General features: G+C 33.1%; 2 protein-coding genes across 2 annotated transcripts; both read right to left on the bottom strand.

Moving 5' to 3' along the window:
- Positions 1-456: 456 nt before the first annotated feature.
- LOC120338284 (uncharacterized) lies at positions 457-3,438 on the bottom strand. Its single transcript, XM_078117154.1, has 2 exons — positions 3,169-3,438; positions 457-1,982 (listed from the first exon to the last, which is right to left on the bottom strand). Exons 1-2 carry the CDS (start codon positions 3,381-3,383, stop codon positions 866-868), a joined length of 1,332 nt encoding a protein of 443 aa, XP_077973280.1. The 5' UTR covers positions 3,384-3,438; the 3' UTR covers positions 457-865.
- A 7,945-nt stretch (positions 3,439-11,383) lies between these two features.
- LOC120338300 (uncharacterized) lies at positions 11,384-25,841 on the bottom strand. Its single transcript, XM_039406278.2, has 4 exons — positions 25,566-25,841; positions 20,437-20,630; positions 14,762-14,999; positions 11,384-13,587 (listed from the first exon to the last, which is right to left on the bottom strand). Exons 1-4 carry the CDS (start codon positions 25,730-25,732, stop codon positions 12,471-12,473), a joined length of 1,716 nt encoding a protein of 571 aa, XP_039262212.2. The 5' UTR covers positions 25,733-25,841; the 3' UTR covers positions 11,384-12,470.
- Positions 25,842-25,885: the final 44 nt, after the last annotated feature.

Here is a 25,885-nt window from a genome sequence, read left to right as displayed (position 1 = left end):
AAAGTGAGGGATACACGAGGATCTACTATTTTCAAAAATGTTCCAATATTTCAGAATCAATATTACATACCCCGTTTACTATAACCTAAGTGAAGTGATAGGGATTGGGGATAGGCCTCTCAAAAGCCAGCTGGCATATGTATTTGAAAATAACCCTAAATTAGGTTTCATTTGCTTACGTTATAACGACAAACCTTATACCATAAAATATAACGGCGGAATCAATAGTATTAGAGGATATCATGTCGAAAGTTGTCGGTAATATATAATCTTGGCACCATTGAGCTAAAAATAAGTATACTACTACGGATATCGCTCTGACCGATTTCAGAGCCTAAGGAACGACGGGGATGACACGACGGTGGCTGTTCAACATATATTTTGTAAACATATTGGCTATGGTGTTCAGACGACAAGATAAATCACAAGATATGAAACAAACACATAAAACCTTTCTCCTCATTTTTGGGATATAAAAGTCTTCGGTGCTGAATCACATCAGAGGCAAAGAACTTCTAGCCCTCGAATATGGACAAATTTAACCTACGCACAAATGCATAACGTGCACGAAAGTTTTTTTTTTTAAGTTTTGAATAAAAAAAAGTATAGAGAAGTACAAAATAATATCATCACAGTGACAGTTACAAAAAAAATAAGTGAATAATATATTGAAGTCAAGTAATTTTATGTTATTTTCATGCTTTCATCAATTCATTACCCAAATAGCAATATACACTTAGATCTCAGGGATTCACATGGTCTTGTGTGATTACAACATGTGAACTGTTGAAGCATTTTAGGCAGACTTCACTTACGTGAATATATTTCGTGAAATAACTTACACCCTGAAGTAGATTCATATCTGCTAGCTTTTCCCATAATTATTCCAGGATATAACTTCACCGTTTCTCAGAGCTTCCATTGCAAAACGTTTTGAAAACAGTGGCCTGTTATAAAATTTCCATTTACGCGCCATTTTCAACAACACGCGTGGTCCAGAATCCCAAACATAATACATAAGTGGCTTCACTTTTGGATCAGTGCCTCTGCGAATCATTTTAGAATCAGGTACTCCAGTTTTCTCTCGCAAAATACCAGTAATTAAAACATCCTCCAAATGATATGAATGATAATCGGTTACGGCCGAGATTGCAAATATTGAAGTCATCAAATTCCCACTCATGGTATACATACCACCATGACAAAACGATGGGTACACGTCTAAGGAATATTGCTCTTTTGTCACACCCCATTTATCTGTCATTCGGCGGTGCGGCTTCCCTTGGGGATCATATGAAAATCCGCAGTACAGACCATCAGGAACTAAGCGATGCTTTCTAAAAATAATCCCTGGATCTTTTTCTTGTAATGCTGTTTCCAAATATTGGATTAAATTATATGAATTGTTTTTATATGCTGGGTTATAGTTATGCGGCATAAAATTTGAGGTATATTGTTTAAAATTTGATATGATAGGAATATCTCCGTATAAATTTTCATTCTGATCAAAATTGGCATCATCCTTCTCTATTCTTTCGATTTGAATTTTTGCATTTGGATCCATAGCTGCATATATTTCGAGATTCTCAGCTACGTCGTCTTCGTCTCCTTCTTTACTTCTCTGTTCTCCCTCATACGAATCAGATAATTGTCTTTTTGAATCATCGTATTTTACTTCATTTATGATGCTTTCTGTTAATTTTTTTGCTTCCAAAGGTGGTAGCGTTACCTCATTCACTTTCTTTTTCTTATATAACTCTATAGTTTGAATTTCCTTTATTAATTGATTTGATTTAGACCGATCAAATCGTTTAGATGAATCGTTTTCATCATCTTCAAATGGAAGATTTCCAAAAAAGTCAACTATATTTGCGATGTTCATTACGCAATCATCGTCAGTAAATGTATAGAAATCGCTTGATATTTGAGAAGACTTTGAAATCAACCACTGCATAGCCGATAACACTTTACTTGGAAGGTTTCTGAAAAGACAATACAATATGTATGAATGTGAGTGTTCTATCACGAAATTTGGCTTAATTTTATTCTTAATTGTACTTCATAATACAAACTAATGTGGCGTTGAACTTGGTCCCCTAATCTATTTGAAATAAGAGATCTTTATGTTCAGTTCAAGCAATGGCAGGTCAGTTCACAGTCATAGTTAGGAATATTGATGGATATATAGTACCAAATGCCATTTGAATGATTTTATCCCTTATAGTGAGGTATTCTAAATTTCTGACCATATATAATAAAGAAAATCGGGATAGATTATTATTTTCAAGCATTGCTAGTCGGTGACGAAATCAGGTATAGGACATCAATATTGAACTCTATTTTAAACATATATTTACCACTAATATTCGTACGTGGTTTTGAAGACGTGGACTATGGGTTTATATAAATTAGTAAGCCTGGACGCATATGTAATAGTGGGCTTCCTTGTGGGACTTCGTTGTTTTACTTGAGTGCTGCTAAACAGTTTTGTTGAGGGTTTATGGCCAATGAAAGGCAATTCCTTGCTGTGATAATGTCAACACCATGATTGTCAGGCTAAGTAAACAAGCGTTGGATTGCAACAATACAAACGTACAGGATAGAAATAACAATCTTATCCTTTGTGAGTGAACTTTATCAAAATGTACTCTATTAATTCTTTTGTGGAGAAAATGATAATAGAATTGGTGATGCCCACTATTATTGATAACATTTTGATCAAGATGCTATTCGACCCTGGTCAAATCATACTTATCAATTTCATGAAACTAATGACTATTTTTGTGCTACTGTAATGCCCGTCCTAAAATACAGCTCTAATATGATCATAAACAGATTTGTAGTTTGATAAAATATAAACAAATTATGCTTGATCACAAGCTTATTTTAGTCCAAACGCTCGTCATTAAAGACGACATTATCCAGTTATAGGTTGTACAATCCTTATGACGAATAGCCTTCGCGTAAATTAAAACTGCATATTTCTGGAAGAAATGAGTACATTGCTTCGAATAAATATGTAACCAGTTATACATTAAGTAGATGTGCCTTTCCGAATACACGCAAATATTATTCAAATAGTTTGAATTTAAAAGCGTAGGTATAACGCTGATTTCTCATCAGGTTACCTAAACCGGCAGTAAGATTAAATAAGTAACAATCACATACATGTATCCTTCAGGTGTTCCCGTTTGCAACATGTCTTCATTGATTTTGTTTTCTTTCTCTAATATATGCTGCAAAGGTGAATTTGGATCGACTTGACCGACAACAAAGATAGTATTGAAAAGTAACCCATCAACTTCTTTAACTGCTCCCCAGGTTTTTCTAATGACTTCACGACGAGTTGTATGAATCGGAGCACTTTTCACAATAAATAACATAAAATGATGAGCCCCTTCCTTTCCTAGAAAATAATGCGTAATTGACGTTAATTATTTCGTCGCGTTTCAAAATTCTACCATGCGTTTATACTATGTGGCATGCTCTTTCATTAAATCTGGTAAATATGGATATTGTCCGTTTAAATTTGATCGTTTTCAATCAATTTAATGTTTCACGTGTTAGGCCAGATCAAACTCAAACGAACCACGAAAGCGGGTCAAATAATAGTCTGTGTGCTGTCAGTCAAAAAATCTATTTTACGAGCAAATAAAACTAGCCGTGTCCGGTACATATAGTTTATTTGAAGATTTTATTGCTCAGAAACGTAGGATTTTGGTTTTTATACAAAATGGTAATATTCGATAGCATAATTCAAGTTATTCCAAATTTCAGTCGCACAGTATGTTCTTGGGTTTGATATAAGATCACGTATGATTTTAGGACGAATCGTGTCTAAAGGTAGGATCCCTACCATCATAAGATAGCGTATATAGATAGCATAAGAGAGCATGCTTGCTTTGGATTCCTGAATCAAATACTGTTTGTTCACATAGATATAGTTAAGTGCCACACAAAAAGCGACGCCATTTTTGTCGTTCGGAAAATCAACGGAAATAATGTGTTTCAACAGATCGTCAATATTTACTTACACGTGTTTTTTACGTTTTCACCTCGTTTGATATTATGCGATATTATGATATTATAAATATATGTAAGTATGTTGTATCTGAACATTTTAGGGCGTGATAAAATATATTAATGAACGAAAATGACATGAACTCAAATGACATTATAAAAACTAAACCAATACATTTCTACGTAGTTATTACCAAAGATAAATTTTGGTTAACCTCCAATGTACTAATAAAACAATTTTCTAGTTTATAATACCAAATCAAGAACAAATACTGGCCTTTCGAATATTAACGATGATATTGGATCGGTTTCATGTTGTTTTGTAAATGGACGAAAATGGCATTTTCAAATGAGTCGTCAATATTTGATTACGTCGTAGATTATGTTTAGTAGGTTTACGACTCTCAAATTTTGTTTTGTTTCACTTAGTTTGATTGCAAACAATATGTGACCAACCTTATTTTGCCGCGAAGTATAAACAAGGAGTCTATTTTTATTTGGACACATTTTGAGGCGTGCCAGCGATAAAACAATAGGATAGATATAAAATATTGAGTTCAATATGATCCTAAAAATTCAGAATCGGCGTAAAATAGATTTGACCAATGCAGCGTTTTCTAAAAAAATTGCCACAACTTTGTTACAATAATGTCCCTTGTATATTCTTATCGTGAATTTAATGCGGTTTCGGGCGAGAAGTATACCCGATATTTTTTTTGTTTTGCGAATACTTTATTATGCTGAAAATGTGCTACACATAATGTTCCCATTATCTACCAAGCTGATAACATTTCAAAGTTACAGTTCTACAGAGTATAGTTATTTCTACACCGAATAATTGGCACATTATCAGTACTTTATTTAATTGTAAATTGAAGTATTTGGAAATCTGGAAAATATCGGTGTTGATACCTACTCTTGCTTGTCATTTAACTGAGTACAATTGTAGCAATCGTGATATTGCAATACCTCCATGCAATGTCGAAAATGGTGAATTTATTGAATGCAAACTTCAATCAATATAAGCCGATAAACTACTTGTAGCTCTTTTTTATTAAAATGAATATTTACTCAATCAGTTTATATTTTCCAATACCTTATGAGAATGTTTAACACATTCCGTGTTGTAATTTATTCCAAACTCTATTTACTTTGTTCAATATTACCAACAGAGTATAAAGTTGGCGGTCCAAGATTTTTCAGAGTTAATCAAATGCTCTGATATCTGATTAGTATTATTATGAGATATGGCTACCCGATTGCCTTTCCTTTCAAACAGGAATTTGTTTGTGGTTTTGGGTAACCTTCATTTGTAGGCAATACCTATTTACACATCAAGCTATTATTATCCATTTAGTACGAGTGAAAATCGACCTTTTTTAGAAATCGTTTTTGTGGTGATTTTCAATCAGAAGTATGGCCAAGAGTATACAATATATATGAATATCCCATAACTCGAAATTATTTATTTTATTTTACAGTGTGAGCTTCTTTTTAATCAGGAAAACCTTTTAGACACCTCTGAAGTGTAAACAAACAATGTTTGTAAAAATATAAATTTGAAAATATTAAAAAATGAATTACTGTAGTTATACTTTCTGGTGTGGCCTACTTTCGCGAGACATGTTTTCGTGGGAACGTTGAATAACATGTAAAAATATGATTCCAATATGTAAACATTTTAGCGAGATTTCATGCTGGGGAATATTGCTATCAGAAAAATCCCAAATATGATATTTCTTATCATCGTTAACTTCAGTTCAAATTTGTATTTTAACTAATGGTCATCTTTCAAGCTTTAAAATGTGTAAAAACAATGAAACTAAGAAGTTTTAAGAGATATACCGGTTTAAATCCAAACTTTATATACACGTATACTTGTAGAATTATGAAAAAATCAATGAAATACGGTTAATCAAAGGATATTATCAAATAATATTCTTTATTTCTCTTGGCAATGAACTTTTGACCGTCCTAAGAATAGAATTACGGAATCAGCTTTTGTAGCCCCAAAAAGACATTTTACGGTGTTTTACATGGACAAAGCATTGTGTTTGCTTAGTTATCATCATTCAATTCAAAACATCGTCGATATTCTCTGAATCGCGTTTCGTGGTAAATAACGATTTCTTGTGGCATTGACCACACATTAAGGCGAGTACACACACTCGTAAAAAACTATTGTCATAAATATCATACAGCCTACCCGATAGTTGATACATGAATTCAAATGGTAGATAATGAGAATAGTGTGTTATTAATATATTTTTTCTGTTGCAATTAAATGTCAATGATTTTAAAACAATGTGTTTAATAAAATATGATGACATTACGAGTACATGATGGGAAAATATTTTGCTCTTGTATCTATCGAATGCGAAAACTTATTTAAATATTTATGACTGATTGACACGCGTTAAACCGCCATTATCCTTTTTCTTCTATCGAGTTGCCAAGTGACACAGTTATTACAATTTTTGAAATAATATTCCTCTATTGCTTGCGGTTTATAAAATCTGATATGACCGGACAAAATAATAACTTAAAAAAATATATTTTATGATTTTTATACTACATCCATAAATATTTCATGAAGCAATAAAAGAAATCAACTAACATTTTTACAGTCGGAATATAAAAATCCCAAATATTGTTTTAGTATAAAAACAAGGACATCGCACTATGTTTTAACATAAAGATCAAGATCTGAAATTTTATTCGATCACAACACTGTTGATTCTACCACTCCCTGGTTTAAATGAATAAATATTAAACAATGAAATTCGTTACTTTTATATTGTCAAGTAGACGGTCGTTTCATATTTTGATTGACTTTGCAAATTGTGAACGCTCAATATTTTATTAGCAACAAAGTCATATGCTCTTGGCGTCTCTTATATTAAACATTTTTTTTAGTTTGATCAGAGAGAAGCTCAAAAATGAATACACATTTCATGCCTGGCCGCTGCTATTATTAGCAGAACAATTAAATTACCTGTCGTCGTGACAACTTTAAAGTATTTGAACCGTCCTGAACAATGAACAATTTAAAAATGCTTCAAAACCATTTTCCTAATTATATTTCTTCTAGTAGCCCTAAAATCGTTTATTACTGATCATATGAAATGCATTTGGAATTATAATATTCTGTTTAGAAACTTTTGGGTTGCACACCATAATGCTATTCCTTGTGAAGTGCTATAACACTAAGCATATATTTTATTTAAATTCTACTATTCCAAATCATGTTGTATCGTTGCACAATATTTTTTTGACGTTTACGGTTTGTTGACTGAAAACAATCTTTATTATGATATACCACTATCATATTCATTCTCAAAGAATCCTTCAGCCCCAAAATTTTATGATATCTACTAATGAATTGTTTTTTTTGCTATCACCTCGTTTATTGAAATCTGCTAATCATAAATTGAACCATACAATGGGTAACAGTTCCAAACCCTAAAAAATTAATAGCATCCATTTAGTAATATTCATGAAAAATAGACGGTTTTCCAACTCGAACCATTTTTTAACCACTTACTAGAACGTTTTGACACGCAGTTGAAAATACGGGATACTCATGCAACGTCAGTGTTTGAGCCTGAGACAAATTTTGTGAACCAAGTATTGACAGTGGATGCATTATGCACTCAATATGTAACTCAAACTTGGCGAAGTAAATTGAAACTATTCCAATATATTAATTTTTTATAATTGTGTTTTTACTATGATTGCTGCATTTTTTGTCTCACTCGAATGAACCTGATGATATTAGCGCACGAATCCCAAATGTAAAGCTGCCATTTCAACATTTTAAAAATTACTCGCCATTTGTAATACGTTGGTTAGAGATTATACTTGGAGAAAATGTCATCTTCGCAGTAAAATAGGAGAGCTTGATGTAATTATGTTTTGCAAAATACCATTTGTCTTTAATGTATGATCTTAATTCGAAAAATCGAACAATTTAAACTGCATTCTATTGAATAATTCGAACCATTTGTTCAACCTTGGATTCTTTAATTGTCATTTGCAAAAATGCCACACGGAACAACAAAATGCCAGACATGGAACTGCTATACCTGTAAATCGTGACCCATTTAGATTAATCACGGTTGGATCAGACACACAACAACATTTGGATTTTTAAATATACAAATGTGTTTCTGTGCTTTTAGTTTCATAAATATCAATGCAGACAAATGTCCAAGCGGGATACTATGATTAAGATAAACGATGATCGTGCTGACTGTTATAAATTATTCAATTGTGAATGATTAAAGAGTCAGAATTTGTTTATTCTTTGTTTCCGGAAGTGACGAGGATGGTTATTAGCTCAAAATTGTATTATAAATTCTTGTAATCTAATAGAAGTAAAATGTAAATTGCCGAAAAAAGATTGCCATCATGAAACGGTAAAAAATATTAGTCGTGAAATAAATGTGTAATCCTATTTTTGTCGTCTTTAGAACGTCAGCTCTGTGTAATTCAACGTGAGCTATTTTTTGATTCTGTTCTATTCATCTTGTTTAATTTACTCTGCACAGTGGTATAAATACTCATACTCAATTACATAAAACAATCTATATATATTGAATTGTTTCTGCAATTCATAAGGTAGACAAATTTGAATTTCGAACTTAGTTCTTATTCGTGAAAATGTGATGATTTATGTATGCATCATGCAATGCGTTCCTTGAATAGTTGTTTTTTTTCAACCGAGAACCCAATCCAAAATCAATTAACCTTTGTCGTATTTAATATTATTAGATATTTCATGAAATGCATTGTATCATTACTCATTAGATTAGAGTCTGGTTAGTGGTTCTGTTATCTGTTGACGGCACGCATTTTAATTTGACTTTGGGTTTGTGGTTTGCAAATTTTTTTTTTATTGAATTCTCGCCTTTATCTATTTCGGAACCCTCGCTCCATCTCCCCTCATTTTCTACAAATAAACCTAGCTTATTTAGTCAATCTTTAATATACCGCTTTCTAATGTAATGCGCAATTCGCCTTCCCGATTTTGTACAGTTCAAATGGTTTATTATAAGAAAATTAAATTAATGTTTGTGGTGCAATATGTACTTAATGCAAATCGTTTACGATATATATAAAGAAATTAGTTTTTTAAAATTGGCCTAATAGCCGGAAAAGACTGTGCTCTTCAAAAAGTATTGGTAATGCACTCAAAAAATATATAATAATAAAACAATTTTTGGAATAAAGGGATAAAAATAATTAATAGTTTCTAAATTAATTCAGGATAACTAATCCACAGAAAACGCATTAAAGATTAATATTTTTTTTTGTAATATCTGCTAGTTTCTAGAATTTATCGCGAAAGAAATCGTTGCATGTTAGAAAATATCCGAAGGGGTCGTGAAGCAAAAAAGTTTGGAACCTCTGGATTGGACCGATGTTAAGCAACCGGGAAATAGCCATTGTTGTGTCATGAAGGAGATCGCAGAGGACGAAGTGTTTTCATTTGGATACCCGGAAGATGATTTGAATGTTGGTAGCTCACGTCAATCGTTTTGAAATAATATCAAAAAGGGATAAAAGCGTTTGTCCTTTGTTCTATAGAAATATGACTCATTGCCATATTGTGGTTGTTCAGAATTATTGTGATAATTTTTAGCAAAGCTCTGCATTGAAATATTCTTAGCCGCAAATTTTTTGGCCGTAAGTCTGCATTAGATTTTATCCAATATATTACCTAGGTTTGTGCCAACAACCTAAAATATTTCATGTCCACAATCAGCAAGCATCTAAATGCGCCCTCATTCAGAAGTGCACCTCAACCGGCCTGGCGTATCTGGAACGATATGAGTTTTCGATGATAGGTAATGGGATCTGAAATGTAACAGTCATCGAAACGTCCTCTAAAACTATATCCGACAAAGCTACACACAGTTGAGCGTTTTTATGAATTGTTCAAAGGTTTCGTGATATGCAACTATTTCAGAGGAAATCCGTCGAACTCTCTGAGCTGCACCACCAAACGCAAGGGGTTCGATTGAACCCAGTTTAAAAAAACATTGGCCTGGAATATAGGATATGATAGGATTTACATATTTATCCCGGGAAGAGAAAAGCCGATAAGACGGCTTGTCCATATGGCGAACCACGGCCTCCCGTCCGGTTACCATTCCAAGTCGGGTATGGGATTAGTTTTACTGTATTATTTGTTTTTCGGAAGCAAGGACTTGGTGGTGGGGGAAGCCGTTACCGACCAGCGGTTACGTGAACCACCAAACGACGGCGAGGAGTCCAGCAATTCTCTCGCACATAACCATCCCTGCATGGGATTCGAACCGGCGAACCCACGCAGAGTAATTAGAGGTGCGGTGGCGAGCGTATTCCTAACGCTTAGCCCGTTGAGCCACACCGCCGCGCCATGCGTTATGCTTGCACTACCCGTATCGAAAAAAATGGAAAAATTAAGAAAAAGATTCTCTTTCGCTCCTCTCATGTTTTCTTTGTTGCATCACTGACTTGTATTTCAACTGTGTAACTTGTATTGAGTGTGTGTATTACAATATATCTGTATTTGCATTTTCAATTCGACCGTACAACCCCGCAATATACGAACTTTTGGCATTACAATCTAATGTGTCTTTGCTGACGCCTGAATAAGTCAATAGGTCACTTCGTTTTTATAGATTACGTAAATAGTACTGGGGTAAGGACACGCAGAGCAGGGACTCTTCTCCCAACAATATTTTCACGATCGGTGCCCCAGCAATGATTGGTTATCAGGGCAGACTTTAACACGTCCGTATATAGTAAGAATGGTCTCAGCTTCTCCACGTTTGCATAAGGTTGTGAACGTCGCGCTTCAAGTGATTGAATTTATACATTTGAGAGCCAGAGATTACAGAATGTTTCAACTTCTAACCAAAGAAATGGGAGCTAATAATGTTCGATGGATTTCGGAGGAGGAAATGTTCCTTCGACTGTATCAAAGCGGAAATTATTTTTCGGAAAATGGAAATGCCATCTTCAACAATGTGGGTTTATCATGATGCTTGCGTATCTTGCAGATATATCTGGATGCTTTAATAAAATTAACCTGTTCTTGCAAGGCCGTGATGTCAGAGGCAGTGACGTCGAAGCTCGCGGGGATATGGGCTCAAATGAGACTTCGGCAGAGCATAATCAAGGTGGGATCAACTGCTTCATGGTTTTGGTTAGACAAGTATTTGCAGACTAAAATAGTAGATTAAAAACATCATTGAAGGAATACGGGAGGTTTTTCGAGTTTCTGATTATTCCTTTCTTCTTACCCACTACCTAGCAAGAAAGCATCCATACAGTTCGTTCAATTTGCCATACCTACTATTAAAACAAAACTTGAAAAACATCTTTATGTTGTCGGTGAAATTTTTCTTGCCATATCAAAGATTGTGCTAAATGTAATGTGTAACTGTCAGACAATTCTAGGCGCCAGTTTCGCATACGATATAAAATCGTAAATACATAATAGTTTTTTCATATGATGAACTGGAATAGCCACGAGTTCTAAAATCCTCATGAAGGGCACCACAAGCTACAAAAAAATTGGGAACAACTGCTCAAAACAAAAGTGAGGGATACACGAGGATCTACTATTTTCAAAAATGTTTCAATATTTCAGAATCAATATTACATACCCCGTTTACTATAACCTAAGTGAAGTGATAGGGATTGGGGATAGGCCTCTCAAAAGCCAGCTGACATATGTATTTGAAAATAACCCTAAATTAGGTTTCATTTGCTTACGTTATAACGACAAACCTTATACCATAAAATATAACGGCGGAATCAATAGTATTAGAAGATATCATGTCGAAAGTTGTCGGTAATATATAATCTTGGCACCATTGAGCTAATTTTAAAAATAAGTATACTACTACGGATATCGCTCTGACCGATTCCAGAGCCTAAGGAACGACGGGGATGACACGACGGTGGCTGTTCAACATATATTTTGTAAACATATTGGCTATGGTGTTCAGACGACAAGATAAATCACAAGATATGAAACAAACACATAAAACCTTCCTTTTCATTTTTTGGGATATAAAAGTCTTCTGTGCTGAATCACATCAGAGGCAAAGAACTTCTAGCCCTCGAATATGGACAAATTTAACCTACGCACAAATGCATAACGTGCACGAGAGTTTTTTTTTTAAGTTTTGAATAAAAAAAAGTATAGAGAAATACAAAATAATATCATCACAGTGACAGTTACAAAAAAATTAAGTAAATAATATATTGAAGTCAAGTAATTTGATGTTCTTTTCATGCTTTCATTACCCAAATAGCAATATACACTTAGATCTTAGGGATTCACATGGTCTTGTATGATTACAACATGTGAACTGTTGAAGCATTTTAGGCAGGCTTCACTTACGTGAATATATTTCGTGAAAAACTTACACCATGAAGTAGATTCATATCTGCTAGCTTTTCCCATAATTATTCCAGGATATAACTTCACCGTTTCTCAGAGCTTCCATTGCAAAACGTTTTGAAAACAGTGGCCTGTTATAAAATTTCCATTTACGCGCCATTTTCAACAACACGCGTGGTCCAGAATCCCAAACATAATACATAAGTGGCTTCACTTTTGGATCAGTGCCTCTGCGAATCATTTTAGAATCAGGCACTCCAGTTTTCTCTCGCAAAATACCAGTAATTAGAACGTCCTCCAAATGATATGAATGATAATCGGTTACGGTCGAGATTGCAAATATTGAAGTCATCAAATTCCCACTCATGGTATACATACCACCATGACAAAACGATGGGTACACGTCAAAGGAATATTGCTCTTTTGTCACACCCCATTTATCTGTCATTCGGCGGTGCGGCTTCCCTTGGGGATCATACGAAAATCCGCAGTACAGACCATCAGGAACTAAGCGATGCTTTCTAAAAATAATCCCTGGATCTTTTTCTTGTAATGCTGTTTCCAAATATTGGATTAAATTATATGAATTGTTTTTATATGCTGGGTTATAGTTATGCGGCATAAAATTTGAGGTATATTGTTTAAAATTTGATATGATAGGAATATCTCCGTATAAACTTTCATTCTGATCAAAATTGGCATCATCCTTCTCTATTCTTTCGATTTGAATTTTTGCATTTGGATCCATAGCTGCATATATTTCGAGATTCTCAGCTACGTCGTCTTCGTCTCCTTCTTTACTTCTCTGTTCTCCCTCAAACGAATCATATAATTGTCTTTTTGAATCCTCGTATTTTACTTCATTTATGATGCTTTTTGTTAATTTTTTTGCTTCCAAAGGTGGTAGCGTTACCTCATTCACTTTCTTTTTCTTATATAATTCTATAGTTTGAATTTCCTTTATTGATTGACTTGATTTAGACCGATCAAATCGTTTAGATGAATCGTTTTCATCATCTTCAAATGGAAGATTTCCAAAAAAGTCAACTATATTTGCGATGTTCATTACGCAATCATCGTCAGTAAATGTATAGAAATCGCTCGATATTTGAGAAGACTTTGAAATCAACCACTGCATAGCCGATAACACTTTACTTGGAAGGTTTCTGAAAAGACAATACATCATGTATGAATATGAGTGTTCTATCACGAAATTTGGCTTAATTGTATTCTTAATTGTACATCCTAATACAAACTAATGTGGCGTTGAAATTGGTATCCTTAATCTATTCGAAATAAGAGATGTTTATGTTCAGTTTAGACAATGGCAGGTCAGTTCAAGGTCTCAATTAAGAATATTGATGGATATATAGTCCCAAATGTCATTTGAATGATTTTATCCGTAGTGAGGTATTCTAAATTTCTGACCATATATAATAAAGTAAATCGGGATAGATTATTATTTTCAAGCATTGCTAGTCGGCGACGAAATCAGGTATAGGACACCAATATTGAACTCTATTTTAAACATATATTTACCACTAATATTCGTACGTGGTTTTAAAGACGTTGACTATGGGTTTATATAAATTAGTAGGACGCATATGTAATAGTGGGCTTCCATGTGGGACTTCGTTGTTTTACTTGAGTGCTGCTAAACAGTTTTGTTGAGGGTTTATGGTCAATGAAAGGCAATTCCTTGCTGTGATAATATCAACACCATGATTGTCAGGCTAAGTAAACAAGCGTTGGATTGCAACAATACAAACGTACAGGACAGAAATAACAATCTTATCCTTTGTGACTGAACTTTATCAAAATGTACTCTATTAATTCTTTTGTGGAGAAAATGATAATAGAATTGGTGATGCCCACTATTATTGATAGCATTTTGATCGAGATGCTATTTGACCCTGGTCAAATCATACCCATCAATTTCATGAAACTAATGACTATTTTGTGCTACTGTAATGCTCGTCCTAAAATACAGCTCTGATATGATCATAAACAGATTTGTAGTTTGATAAAATATAAACAAATTATGATTGATGACAATCTTATTTTAGTCCAAACGCTCGTCATAAAAGACGACATTATCCAGTTATAGGTTGTACAATTCCTATGACGAATAGCCTTCGCGAAAATTGAAACTGCATATTCTGGGAGAAATGAGCACATTGTTTTGAATAAATATGTAACCAGACATACATTAAGTAGATGTTCTTTCTGATTGTACGCAAAAATTATTCAGATAGGTCGAATTTAAAAGGGTAGGCAACGTTAATTTCTTATCAGGTTACCTAAAACGGCAGTAAGATTTGCCAACTAACAATCACATACATGTATCCTTCTGGTGTTCCCGTTTGCAACATGTCTCCATTGATTTTGTTTTCCTTCTCTAAAATATGCTGCAAAGGTGAATTTGGATCCACTTGACCGACAACAAAGATAGTATTGAAAAGTAACCCATCAACTTCTTTAACTGCTCCCCAGGTTTTTCTAATGACTTCACGACGAGTTGTATGAATCGGAGCACTTTTCACAATAAATAACATAAAATGATGAGCCCCTTCCTTTCCTAGAAAATAATGTGTAATTGAAGTATTTTGTCGCGTTTAAAAATTCTACCATGCGTTTATACTATATGTGGCATGCTCTTTCATTAAATCTGGTAAATATAGATATTGTCAGTTTAAATTTGATCATTTTCAATCAATTTGATGTTTTACGCGTTAGTCCTGAGTCCAGACCAAACTCAAACGAACCACAAAAGAGGGTCAAATAATAGTCTGTGTTCTGTCAGTCAAACTATGTTTTACGAGCAAATAAAACTAGCCGTGTCCGGTTCATAGTTTATTTGAAGATTTTATTGCTCAGAAACGTTGGCTTTTGATTTTTATACAAAATGGAAATATTCGTGAGCACAATTTAAGTCATTCCAAATTTTATTCGCACAGTATGTTCTTGGATTTGATATAAAATCATAAGATAGCGTATATAGCATAAGAGAGCATGCTTGCTTCAGATTTCTAAATCAAATACTGTTTGTTCACTTAGATATAGTTAAGTGCCACACAAAAAGCGACGCCATTTTTGTCGTTCGGAAAATCAACGGAAATAATGAGTTTCAACAGATCGTCAATATTTACTTACACGTGTTTTTTACGTTTTCACCTTGTGTGATATTATGCGATAAAAATAAATATCTGTAGGTATGTTGTATCTGAACATTGTGGGGCGTGATAAAATATAATGATGAACGAAAATGACATGGACTCAAATTACATTATAAAAACTAAACCATTTCATTTCTACGTAGTTATTACCCAAGGTAAATTTTGGTTAACCTCCAATGTACTCATAAAACAATTTTCTAGTTTATAATACCAAATCAAGAACAAATACTGGCCTTTCGAATATTAACGATGATATTGGATCGGTTTCATGTTGTTTTGTAAAAGGACGAAAATGGCGTTTTCAAATGAGTCGTCAATATTTGATTACGTCGTAGATTATGTTTAGTAGGTTTACGACTCTCAAATTTTGTTTTGTTTCACTCAGTTTGATTGCAAACAATATGTGACCAATCTTATTTTGCCACGAAGTATAAACAAGGAGTCTATTTTTATTTGGATAAATTTTGAGGCGTGCCAGCGATAAAACAATAGGATAGGATAGGATCATTATGATCCTAAAAATTAAGAATCAGGTGGTTTCGGGCGAGAAGTATATATATATATTCGATAAAAAAAAATTTTTGCCAAGACTTCTTCATTATGCTGAAAATGTGCTACACATAATGTTCCCATTATCTACCAAGCTGATAACATTTCAAAGTTACAGTTCTACAGAGTATAGTTATTTCTACACCGAATAATTGGCACATTATCAGTACTTTATTTAATTGAAAATTGAAGTATTTGGAAATCTGGAAAATATCGGTGTTGATACCTACTCTTGCTTGTCATTTAACTGAGTACAATTGTAGCAATCGTGATATTGCAATACCTCCATGCAATATCGAAAATGGTGAATTTATTGAATGCAAACTTCAATCAATATAAGCCGATAAACTACTTGTAGCTCTTTTTTATCAAAATGAATATTTACTCAATCAGTTGAAATTTTCCAATATCTTATGAGAATGTTTAACACATTCCGTGTTGTAATTTATTCTAAACTCTATTTACTTTGTTCAATATTACCAACAGAGTATAAAGTTGGCGGTCCAAGATTTGTCAGAGTTAATCAAATGCTCTGATATCTGATTAGTATTATTATGAGATATGGCGACCATGCCCGATTGCCTTTGCTTTCCCTTCAAACAGGAATTTGTTTGTGGCTTTGGGTAACCTCCATTTGTAGGCAACACCTATTTATACATCAAGCTATTATTATTCATTTAGTACGAGTGAAAATCGGCCCCTTTCATAAATCGTTTTAGTGGTGATTTTCAATCCGAAGCATGGCCAAGAATATACTATATATGAATATGCAGAAACTCGAAATCAATTATTTTGTTTTACAACGTGAGCTACTTTATTAATCAGGAATACCCTTTTGAGCACCTCGAAGTGTAAACAAACAATATTTGTGGAAATATAAATTTAAAATTATAAAAAAATATACTGTAGTTATACTTTCTATCATATCCTGCTTTCGCGAGACTTGTTTTTCGCGGCAAAGTTGAGTAATATTTCACAAAAAAAAAAAGTAAATATAATTTTAATTTGTAAACATTTTGATTTGCAACACCTTTTTTATTGTCGTTAACTTCAGTTTGAATTTGTTCTTTAACAGAATGTCGTTAGGATTAGAATGGGGTCATTTAAGCTTTAAAGTGCGTAAAAACAATGAAACTAAAAAATTTTAAAATATATCGGTCCAACTCCAAACTTTATATACACGTATACTTGTAGAATTATGAAGAAATCAATGAAATACGGTTAACCAAAGGATATTATCAAATATTATTCTTTATTTCTCTTGGCAATGAACTTTTAACCGTCCTAAATTAGAATTCCGGAATCAGCTTTTGTAGCCCCCAAAGGACATTTTACGATGTTTTATATGGACAAAACTATGTCTTCGCTTGGTAAGCATCATTTAATTCAATACATCGTCGATATTCTCTGAATCGCGTTTCATGGTAAATAACGATTTCTTGTGGCATTGACCACACATTAAGGCGAGTACACACACTCGTAAAAAACTATTGTCATAAATATCATACTGCCTACCCGATAGTTGATACGTGAATTCAAATGGTAGATAATGAGAATAGTGTGTTATTACTATATTTTTTCTGTTGCAATTAAATGTCAATGATTTTAAAAGAATGTGTTTAATAAAATATGATGACATTACGAGTACATGATGGGAAAATATTTTGCTCTTGTATCTATCGAATGTGAAAACTTATTTAAATATTTATGACTGATTGACACGCGTTAAACCGCCATTATCCTTTTTCTTCTATCGAGTTGCCAAGAGACACAGTTATTACAATTTTTGAAATAATATTCTTCTATTGCTTGCGGTTTATAAAATCTGATATGACCGGACGAAATAATAACTTGAAAAAATATATTTTATGATTTTTATACTACTTCATAAATATTTCACGAAGCAATAAAAGAAATCAACTGACATTTTTACAGTCGGAATATAAAAATCCTAAATATTGTTTTAGTATAAAAACACGGACATCGCACTATGTTTCAACATAAAGATCAAGATCTTAAATTTTATTCGATCACAAATCTGTTGATTCTACCACTCCCTGGTTTGAATGAATAAATATTAAACCCTGAAATTCGTTACTTTTATATTGTCAAGTAGACGGTCGTTTCATATTTTGATTGACTTTGTAAATTGTGAACGGTCAATATTTTATTAGCAACAAAGTCATATGCTCTTGGCGTCTCTTATATTAAACATTTTTTTAGTTTGATCAGAGAGGATCTCAAAAATGAATACACATTTCATGCCTGGCCGCTGCTATTAATAGCAGAACAATTAAATTACCTGTCGTCGTGACAACTTTAAAGTATTTAAACCTTCCTGAACAATGAACAATTCAAAAATGCTTCAAAACCATTTTCTTAATTATATTTCTTCTAGTAGCCCTAAAATCGTTTATTACTGATCATAGGAAATGCATTTGGAATTATAATATTTTGTTTAGAAACTTTTGGGTTGCACATCATAATGCTATTTCTTGTGAAGTGGCTATAACACTAAGCATATATTTTATTTAAATTCTACTATTCCAAATCATGTTGTTTTGTTTGTTGCACAATACTTTTTTGAGGTTTACGGTTTGTTATCTGAAAACAATCTTCATTATGATATACCACTATCATATTCATTCTCAAAGAATCCTTCAGCCCCAAAATTTTATGATATCTACTAATGAATTTTTTTTGTTATCACCTCGTTTATCGAAATCTGCTAATCATACAATTGAACCATACGATGGGTAACAGTTCCAAACCCTAAAAAATTATTAGCATCCAGACATTACTTTATCAATATTCATGGAAAATAGACGGTTTTCCAACTCCAACCATTTTTTAACCACTTACTAGAACGTTTTGACACGCGGTTGAAAAAAACGGGATACTCATGCAACGTCAGCGTTTGGGCCTGAGACAAATTTTGTGAACCAAGTATTGACAGTGGATGCATTATGCACTCAATATTTAACTCAAACTTGGCGAAGTAAATTTAAACAATTCCAATATATTAATTTTTTATAATTGTGGTTTTACGATGGTTGCAGCATTTTTTGTTTCACTTGAATGAACCTAATGATATTAGCGCACAAATCCCAAATGTAAAGCTGCCATTTCAACATTTTAAAAATTACTCGCCATTTGTAAAGTACGTTGGTTAGAGATTATACTTGGAGAAAATGTCATCTTCGAAGTAAAATAGGAGAGCTTCATGTAATTATGTTTTGCAAAATACCATTTGTCTTTAATGTATGATGTTAAGTCGAGAATTCGAACAATTTTAACTGCATTCTATTGAATAATTCAAACCATTTGTTCAACCTTCGATTCTTTAATTGTCATTTGCAAAAATGCCACACGGAACAACAAAATGCCAGACATGGAAATGCTATACCTGTAAATCGTGATCGATTTAGATTAATCACGGTTGGATCAGACACACAACAAAATTTAAAATATATATACAAATGTGTTTCTGTGCTTTTAGTTTCATAAATATCAATGCAGACAAATGTCCAAGCGGGATACTATGATTAAGATAAACGATGATCGTGCTGACTGTCATAAATTATTCAATTATCAATGATCAGAATTTGTTTATTCTTTGTTTTCGGAAGTGACGAGGATGGTTAGTAGCTCAAAATTGTGTTATAAATTCATATAATCTAATAGAAGTGAAATGTAAATTGCCAAAAATAGGTTGCCATAATGGAACGGTAATTGCGAGGTCAAAAATAAATTTGCCATAAAATAAATGTGTAATCCCATTTTTGTTGTTCTTTGAACGTCAACTCTGTGTAATTGAACGTGCGCTACGTTTTGATCATGTTATATTTGTCTCGTTTCATTTAGTATAGGCTCAGTGGTATAAATACTCACATTCAATTACATATAACAACCTATATAAATTGCATTATTTCTACAGTTGATAAGGTAGAAAAATTTGAATTTCGAACTTCGTTCCTATTCTATTCCAGCGTTTCCTAGTCGCGTAGGAAGTCCTTCCCTTTATTAAACAATTTTGATGTTTCCGAGGAAGAAATACACAAATATTACAATCTTTTTGATGAAGTTTACTAGTATTGTTTAGTTATTTAGTATCATCGCAATACATTTGAAATGTACAAAAGCAAAAAGAGTGCGAGCTGTCTGTTACCCTAGAAATCCAAAGTAGGCGAATGAAATATTATATAGACAAATATTGGGAACTACTGCTTCGTACAGTCTATCGTATTCACGCCAGCCCAAAAACACACAAAACAATTGCGTAACTTTTACCTGAAACTTTATTTCTTTTCATTATTCTGTATGGCTCAATATCAAATTTGTTCGTTGGAGCTCGAGGAGGAAGAACAATCTTCTCGTAATTCGGTGGAATTCTCGAAAATGGTTGAATGACTTTTTCGTCTTTTACTGATAATTTTTTGCGACCGAGAATTTCTATTCCTTCTCTATTATCCATCCAATCCTCTCTAAACACATAATTTTTTTTGTTTATTTGATGGATTGCAATATGAAATAGCCTAACGTTGATACGCCAACTATAGAGATAATGAGCACGGAATAAATTTCCAGTTCAAGGTTAGTGGCAGTAATGATCCTGAAATAACTTTTAGGGAAGGAAAGATACATGGTAAAGTACATTTCAACATCATGTGAACGACGTTTTATACAATGAACAAATAATAATTCGTCGGGTATATGCAGGCTTGGTCATGAGGCATATTTTTCTGTTCCATCCCATCCCAATTTATGCCTGTGCTATCCAATGCCATGGTACGTTTCCCATTGACAAGCCTGGTTATATGTATGTCTGTAGTGAATAGTGGTATAATTTCTTACAATTTATTTGCTACTTTTCAAAATGAATTTTAAAATAAATAAAATTTAATATATCAATTCACTGCAGTCTTGTGACTATATTAATGATCTTACTGAAAAGAATCCAATTATTGTGAATTTGAATTTACATGGCGTAAACGTTCTGTTCCCAGTCGAATAGAACGTCAATGTCGCTTCTTTCCGGTCAAAGTAACATATATCACATTTTGTATTTTATGAGTGGGAAATATTCATTCTTTGACTTCTTTAAATATTTGATGTCTGATCAATTTCAATACATCAATGATATTTCTGATAATTTTTACAAAAGTTGAAACGAATGACACGAACATTTATAAAAGTTATTCATACCGGGGACAAAATTACACATAAATTAGAAACTGTTCAAGTTTGAACAAAAGCCCGAGATTGCCAAGGGCAAACGTTGAAATGAAATGCATACGACGCAGATTCGAACCATCTTGAAAATTATTTGCTGTCTAAAATCCTTTGGGACGTCGTTTGAATCAAAATTTAAACTGTTTTTATTTGTGGGATTCAATTTAATTTATTTTAAAAATCGATTCACTTGAAAATTTGTTTAAAAGGTAGACAATGATTTATTAATATTTTGTTGCCATTCAAGTTTTGTGTTCATTTTTCGTACCGGATGCTGAGTGGTATGAATGTTTGGTAAATAGGTAGAAGCTGTGATAAATTTAAACGGACTCAAACGATTACTCAGACAAGATCAATCAAATATACAATAATACAGCGAACCAAACACAAATTATTTCAAAGCTAAAATATACAAATCTCGCGACAAAATATTTAGCCACAAAAAACAAAAATATTTTCATTTCAAATCAGAAAATCTTAAAAATATTTTGCATATTTGCACTTTGTTTTGTAACAGATTGGTTGAATTGATTGTCTGCGTTGCAATGCCATAAAATATTTTGTGGTCGGATTATCTTTATTCTTTCTGGCATAAGAACGATATAATGGGCACATAACGTCTTCCTGTTGTCAATGGGGTGCCACAGGTCAATGCTTAATACATTATTGAATATATATCAGTGTTGAGGATCACGTCAAACAGCGTGGTTCGTTGCTATTCATAATTCAACATCAAAATTCCAATACCAATACCAAATATATTTATGCGAAAACTAAGCAATGGAGAAATCAACTGAATAATACACATCTGCATCAAAGATTTACCATCGCAAAATAATGAATGAGACTTAATATACAATAATCTATCATCATATGATGCCAACGATAGATTTTCCCGGTCATACGACATTGAACACCATAATAAGTACGGCAGAATTAAACTTAGATGTAAATTCGGTCTAATATTTATAATTTGTGTGATTTAGGGGCTGATAGTCAAACTTCATTAAAGATTTTCAGCTTTTATTTATTTGAGTTTTTTTTTTATGTTTTGGCATGATTTTGGCTCTGAATGTTTTGTCTGTAACTGCTTATGTTTCTAGCAGACCACAAAAGTAAAATTATAGCTGATGTATCCGGTCAAGATCTGATGGGGTCATTTATCAAATCAACAATTTGAATAATTGATTTTGTTTATAAAAAAATGGTTTCAGTTAGAGTGGCACGTTGTCCCTGAAGTACGTTTTGGATATGCTATCGGTATAAATATAAAGTATACTTTTCTAGAAGAAATCTTTTCAATTGAATTATAGATTTTTTCCACTTTTTTCAGTCTGACTGGAATGAATAATATAAACTAGGCGACACTCATTCATGGAAATGTGGGATAACCGACCGAATTACACCGTCTTGAATTTCTTTCAATTAACATATTTATTAAGAAAGAAACCCTTAATTGTTTTCCTACTTATATTTAGCAGATGCGCTTTACTGCCAAGAATATATAATCGACAAATTGAATATCAAAGGAAAACATGGCAACATGTGGCCATAAATAAAACACGTTTTTATCTGCTGATCACGTTTGAAACATTTATTTACATCTGTGACGTCAATAGCTAACCAGAGTAGTGCCTCACAGGTCAGAAATCGATATGGATAATTTCAATCCTCCACGAATTGCTTTTATATTAACTAAAACTGCATGTAACGTGTGCAAATTGATGCCAATTACGATGTCTAAGCCAAAAGCTTACGCAGGTCGGGAAATACCTGTTTTATATATAAAACCGATTGTGGTGTAACGTGTGTAAATTGTTTCACATTTAGGTTATTTCAGAAGTCGTGGTATATAGAAAATTGAAGCATGTGTCCGGAAAGTATATTTATGATAATGGGTTTTTACGCATTATAATTTTCCGTGTTCATGTTCACAACATAATACATGTTAAACTAATATTTTCCCCCTGTAAAATTAATTGAGTTAACAAATTATGAAGATACATTAATTTTGTATCGATTACTTCTCTTAAAATTCAAATTTTTGTTCAGTACTTTATTACAAAGTATAACTTTTCTACACGTAGGGGTGCTAGTATCATCGCATCTTGCTTTTAATATGACGTCATCATACCTTTCATTCCAAACAAGTAATCCACAGTACAGGTAGGTACCCACTGTTATGTCGGGAGCAATTATGCTTAGGGAAAAGCGGAATTCTTCTAGTTTTGTATTCTTCACCCAAATTCTTACACACTTGGAAAGGAGGGGATGACATTTTTAATCTAATTCCATCGCTTTAACCAATGTGCCTAATTCTTCAAATGAAACAAAATGAAACCACAGAACCTTTTCAGTTCGCGACCCACTTTTATTGCCATTTTGTCTGTGCAACCCCCAATGAAATTGAGATGTTAATATATAAGAAAAGAAACAATGTACCCCCATGCAATTTAGTATTAATGTGAAACTTGATCTTGCTTATTGGATAATATCAGATCAAGTCTGCTAACGACGCATAATTTTAATTGTTACATTGTTTCATAATTTTTACGTAATGATAATGTCACAATTTCCCGATCTAATCGAAAACTATATGTATCATTTGAAAATACTTCGCGACCCATCTTAAATAGCTTCGATACCCACTGATTGGTGTACTGTACTAGATGATAAGAATTGTTTAAGTTTCTTAAACGTTGTATACAGTAAAGAGTGACAGAGCATCCAACTCCAAAGTTTGTCGGTTTCTATTTGAATAAAGTGTGAATGATGTATTTGTCATCACGTTATTGAAAGCAACCCTCTTAGAGTCACCCAATGTCATCAGTCATCATAAAATGCGAACGCAAATCGTAAATCACTTGGCAACTGACGCTTCAATTTGGTTCCAACATGGTTGAATTTATTAGTCAGAACAAATTGAATATGAGAGTAAAGATTAAGAATTAGAGTAAAGATTTGTGACCCTCGAGGTGCGGCCACTCAGGATTTATATCTAAAGCGTGATACTCATAGTTGATAATTCAATCCGCCCTTTACAAATTTGTAAATCTTAAACCGATAATGTTTTCCGTATACCTGGATCTTCTCCTCTATATCTGTTTAATGATACGATACCGTCGATGTACCGTTCTCCGTCGCCTGTGTCCCCTGGGGATTTACTGAACTATAGCGTTTAGCTTGCTACGTCAAATCATATTTTCCGCTTATGAGAGTGATCATAAAGGATACGTTAAGCGATGCTACGCTTGTCAATATAATTTTTATAGTCAATTGAGGAACACGAATTAAATTTTAATGAGGGTTAATAAATAAATTTGATATATAGCGAACATCAAAGTAAAATTATTGATTATTATGGTATGTTATAAAATAATATTGATCCGTTGCATTATATGATGACTATACACGAAAAGATCTTCTATCAATATATAATGTAGTGGTTTGATGTATGACTTGATTCAATCTTTATTGATTTTGGGGGTCTTAAAATTAACATCAAAGAACGTGTTGTACATCATGTCTGCGATAGTCAAGTTATTCACTTCCCTTCGAGTAATTAGAAATGAAATTTGAACGCTAATCTTTTTTTTAGTATATCGGGACTCGGGAGTGCATCCTAATATATGGGTAGGTGAACATTCAATGCTACAAATACAAATCTACGCGCAGTCGATCCAGAAATAAAAACCTCAGTGGCGTCCCATTTTCGACTACATGAAATGAATCGTATTCCTATTCAGAACATGATAACGTTTGTTGATTCTTAAAGTCCGAGTTTTTATAGAATGTACACAGCCGATGAGATGATTATCTGGTGTTCTTTCAAAAAACGTAAATTAGTGGCATTTGAAATTACATTTACCTAGGTCAAACAACGTATATTTGCAGTAATAATTTGGTATTTGTCAATTTCTAAACGAAGTTTTTGAATAAACTGCAAATCACAGCGTAAAATGGTCAATATTGGCTCCAACAAGCATTTTTGTTTGACACATACAATCAAAAACAATCTTTCGATGATCCTGTTTTAGCCATAAAACATTCAAAAACAACGTAAATGAAACAGTTTTAGGTTATGAAACTGAGAGAGTTCAAACACGGGAATATGCGCAGACTGCAAATTATAGAATGTCTTGCCAAAGACTAAATTGTTTGCTTGTAATAATTTTCGCACAACTTACCTTGCGTCAGGCGGTGCATGATCAACTCGAAGTTCAATCTCTTCTTTTATTTGATCGGTGTTGCCCACCCACCCCACGAACAGGCCGAAAGTGAAACAAGATATTACTACAGATATCAGACGCCAATTTTTCCAGCGGCCAATTTTTCGAATCTTCCGAAAACGCATCTCAATTTTATGTTGCCAATGCCCATTACTAATAAATTACATAATTACAACTGAAAGTAGATCCAAGAAAGTGGATAATTATGAGTGATGATAATAAACTAGAGTTGTTAAATGGGTGCAGTGATTTCCCTATATACAATATAGGGGGAATAA

Source organism: Styela clava, chromosome 10, assembly GCF_964204865.1.
Source record: "Styela clava chromosome 10, kaStyClav1.hap1.2, whole genome shotgun sequence".
NCBI lineage: Eukaryota > Metazoa > Chordata > Ascidiacea > Stolidobranchia > Styelidae > Styela > Styela clava.
This window is presented reverse-complemented; position numbering and strand designations above follow the sequence as displayed.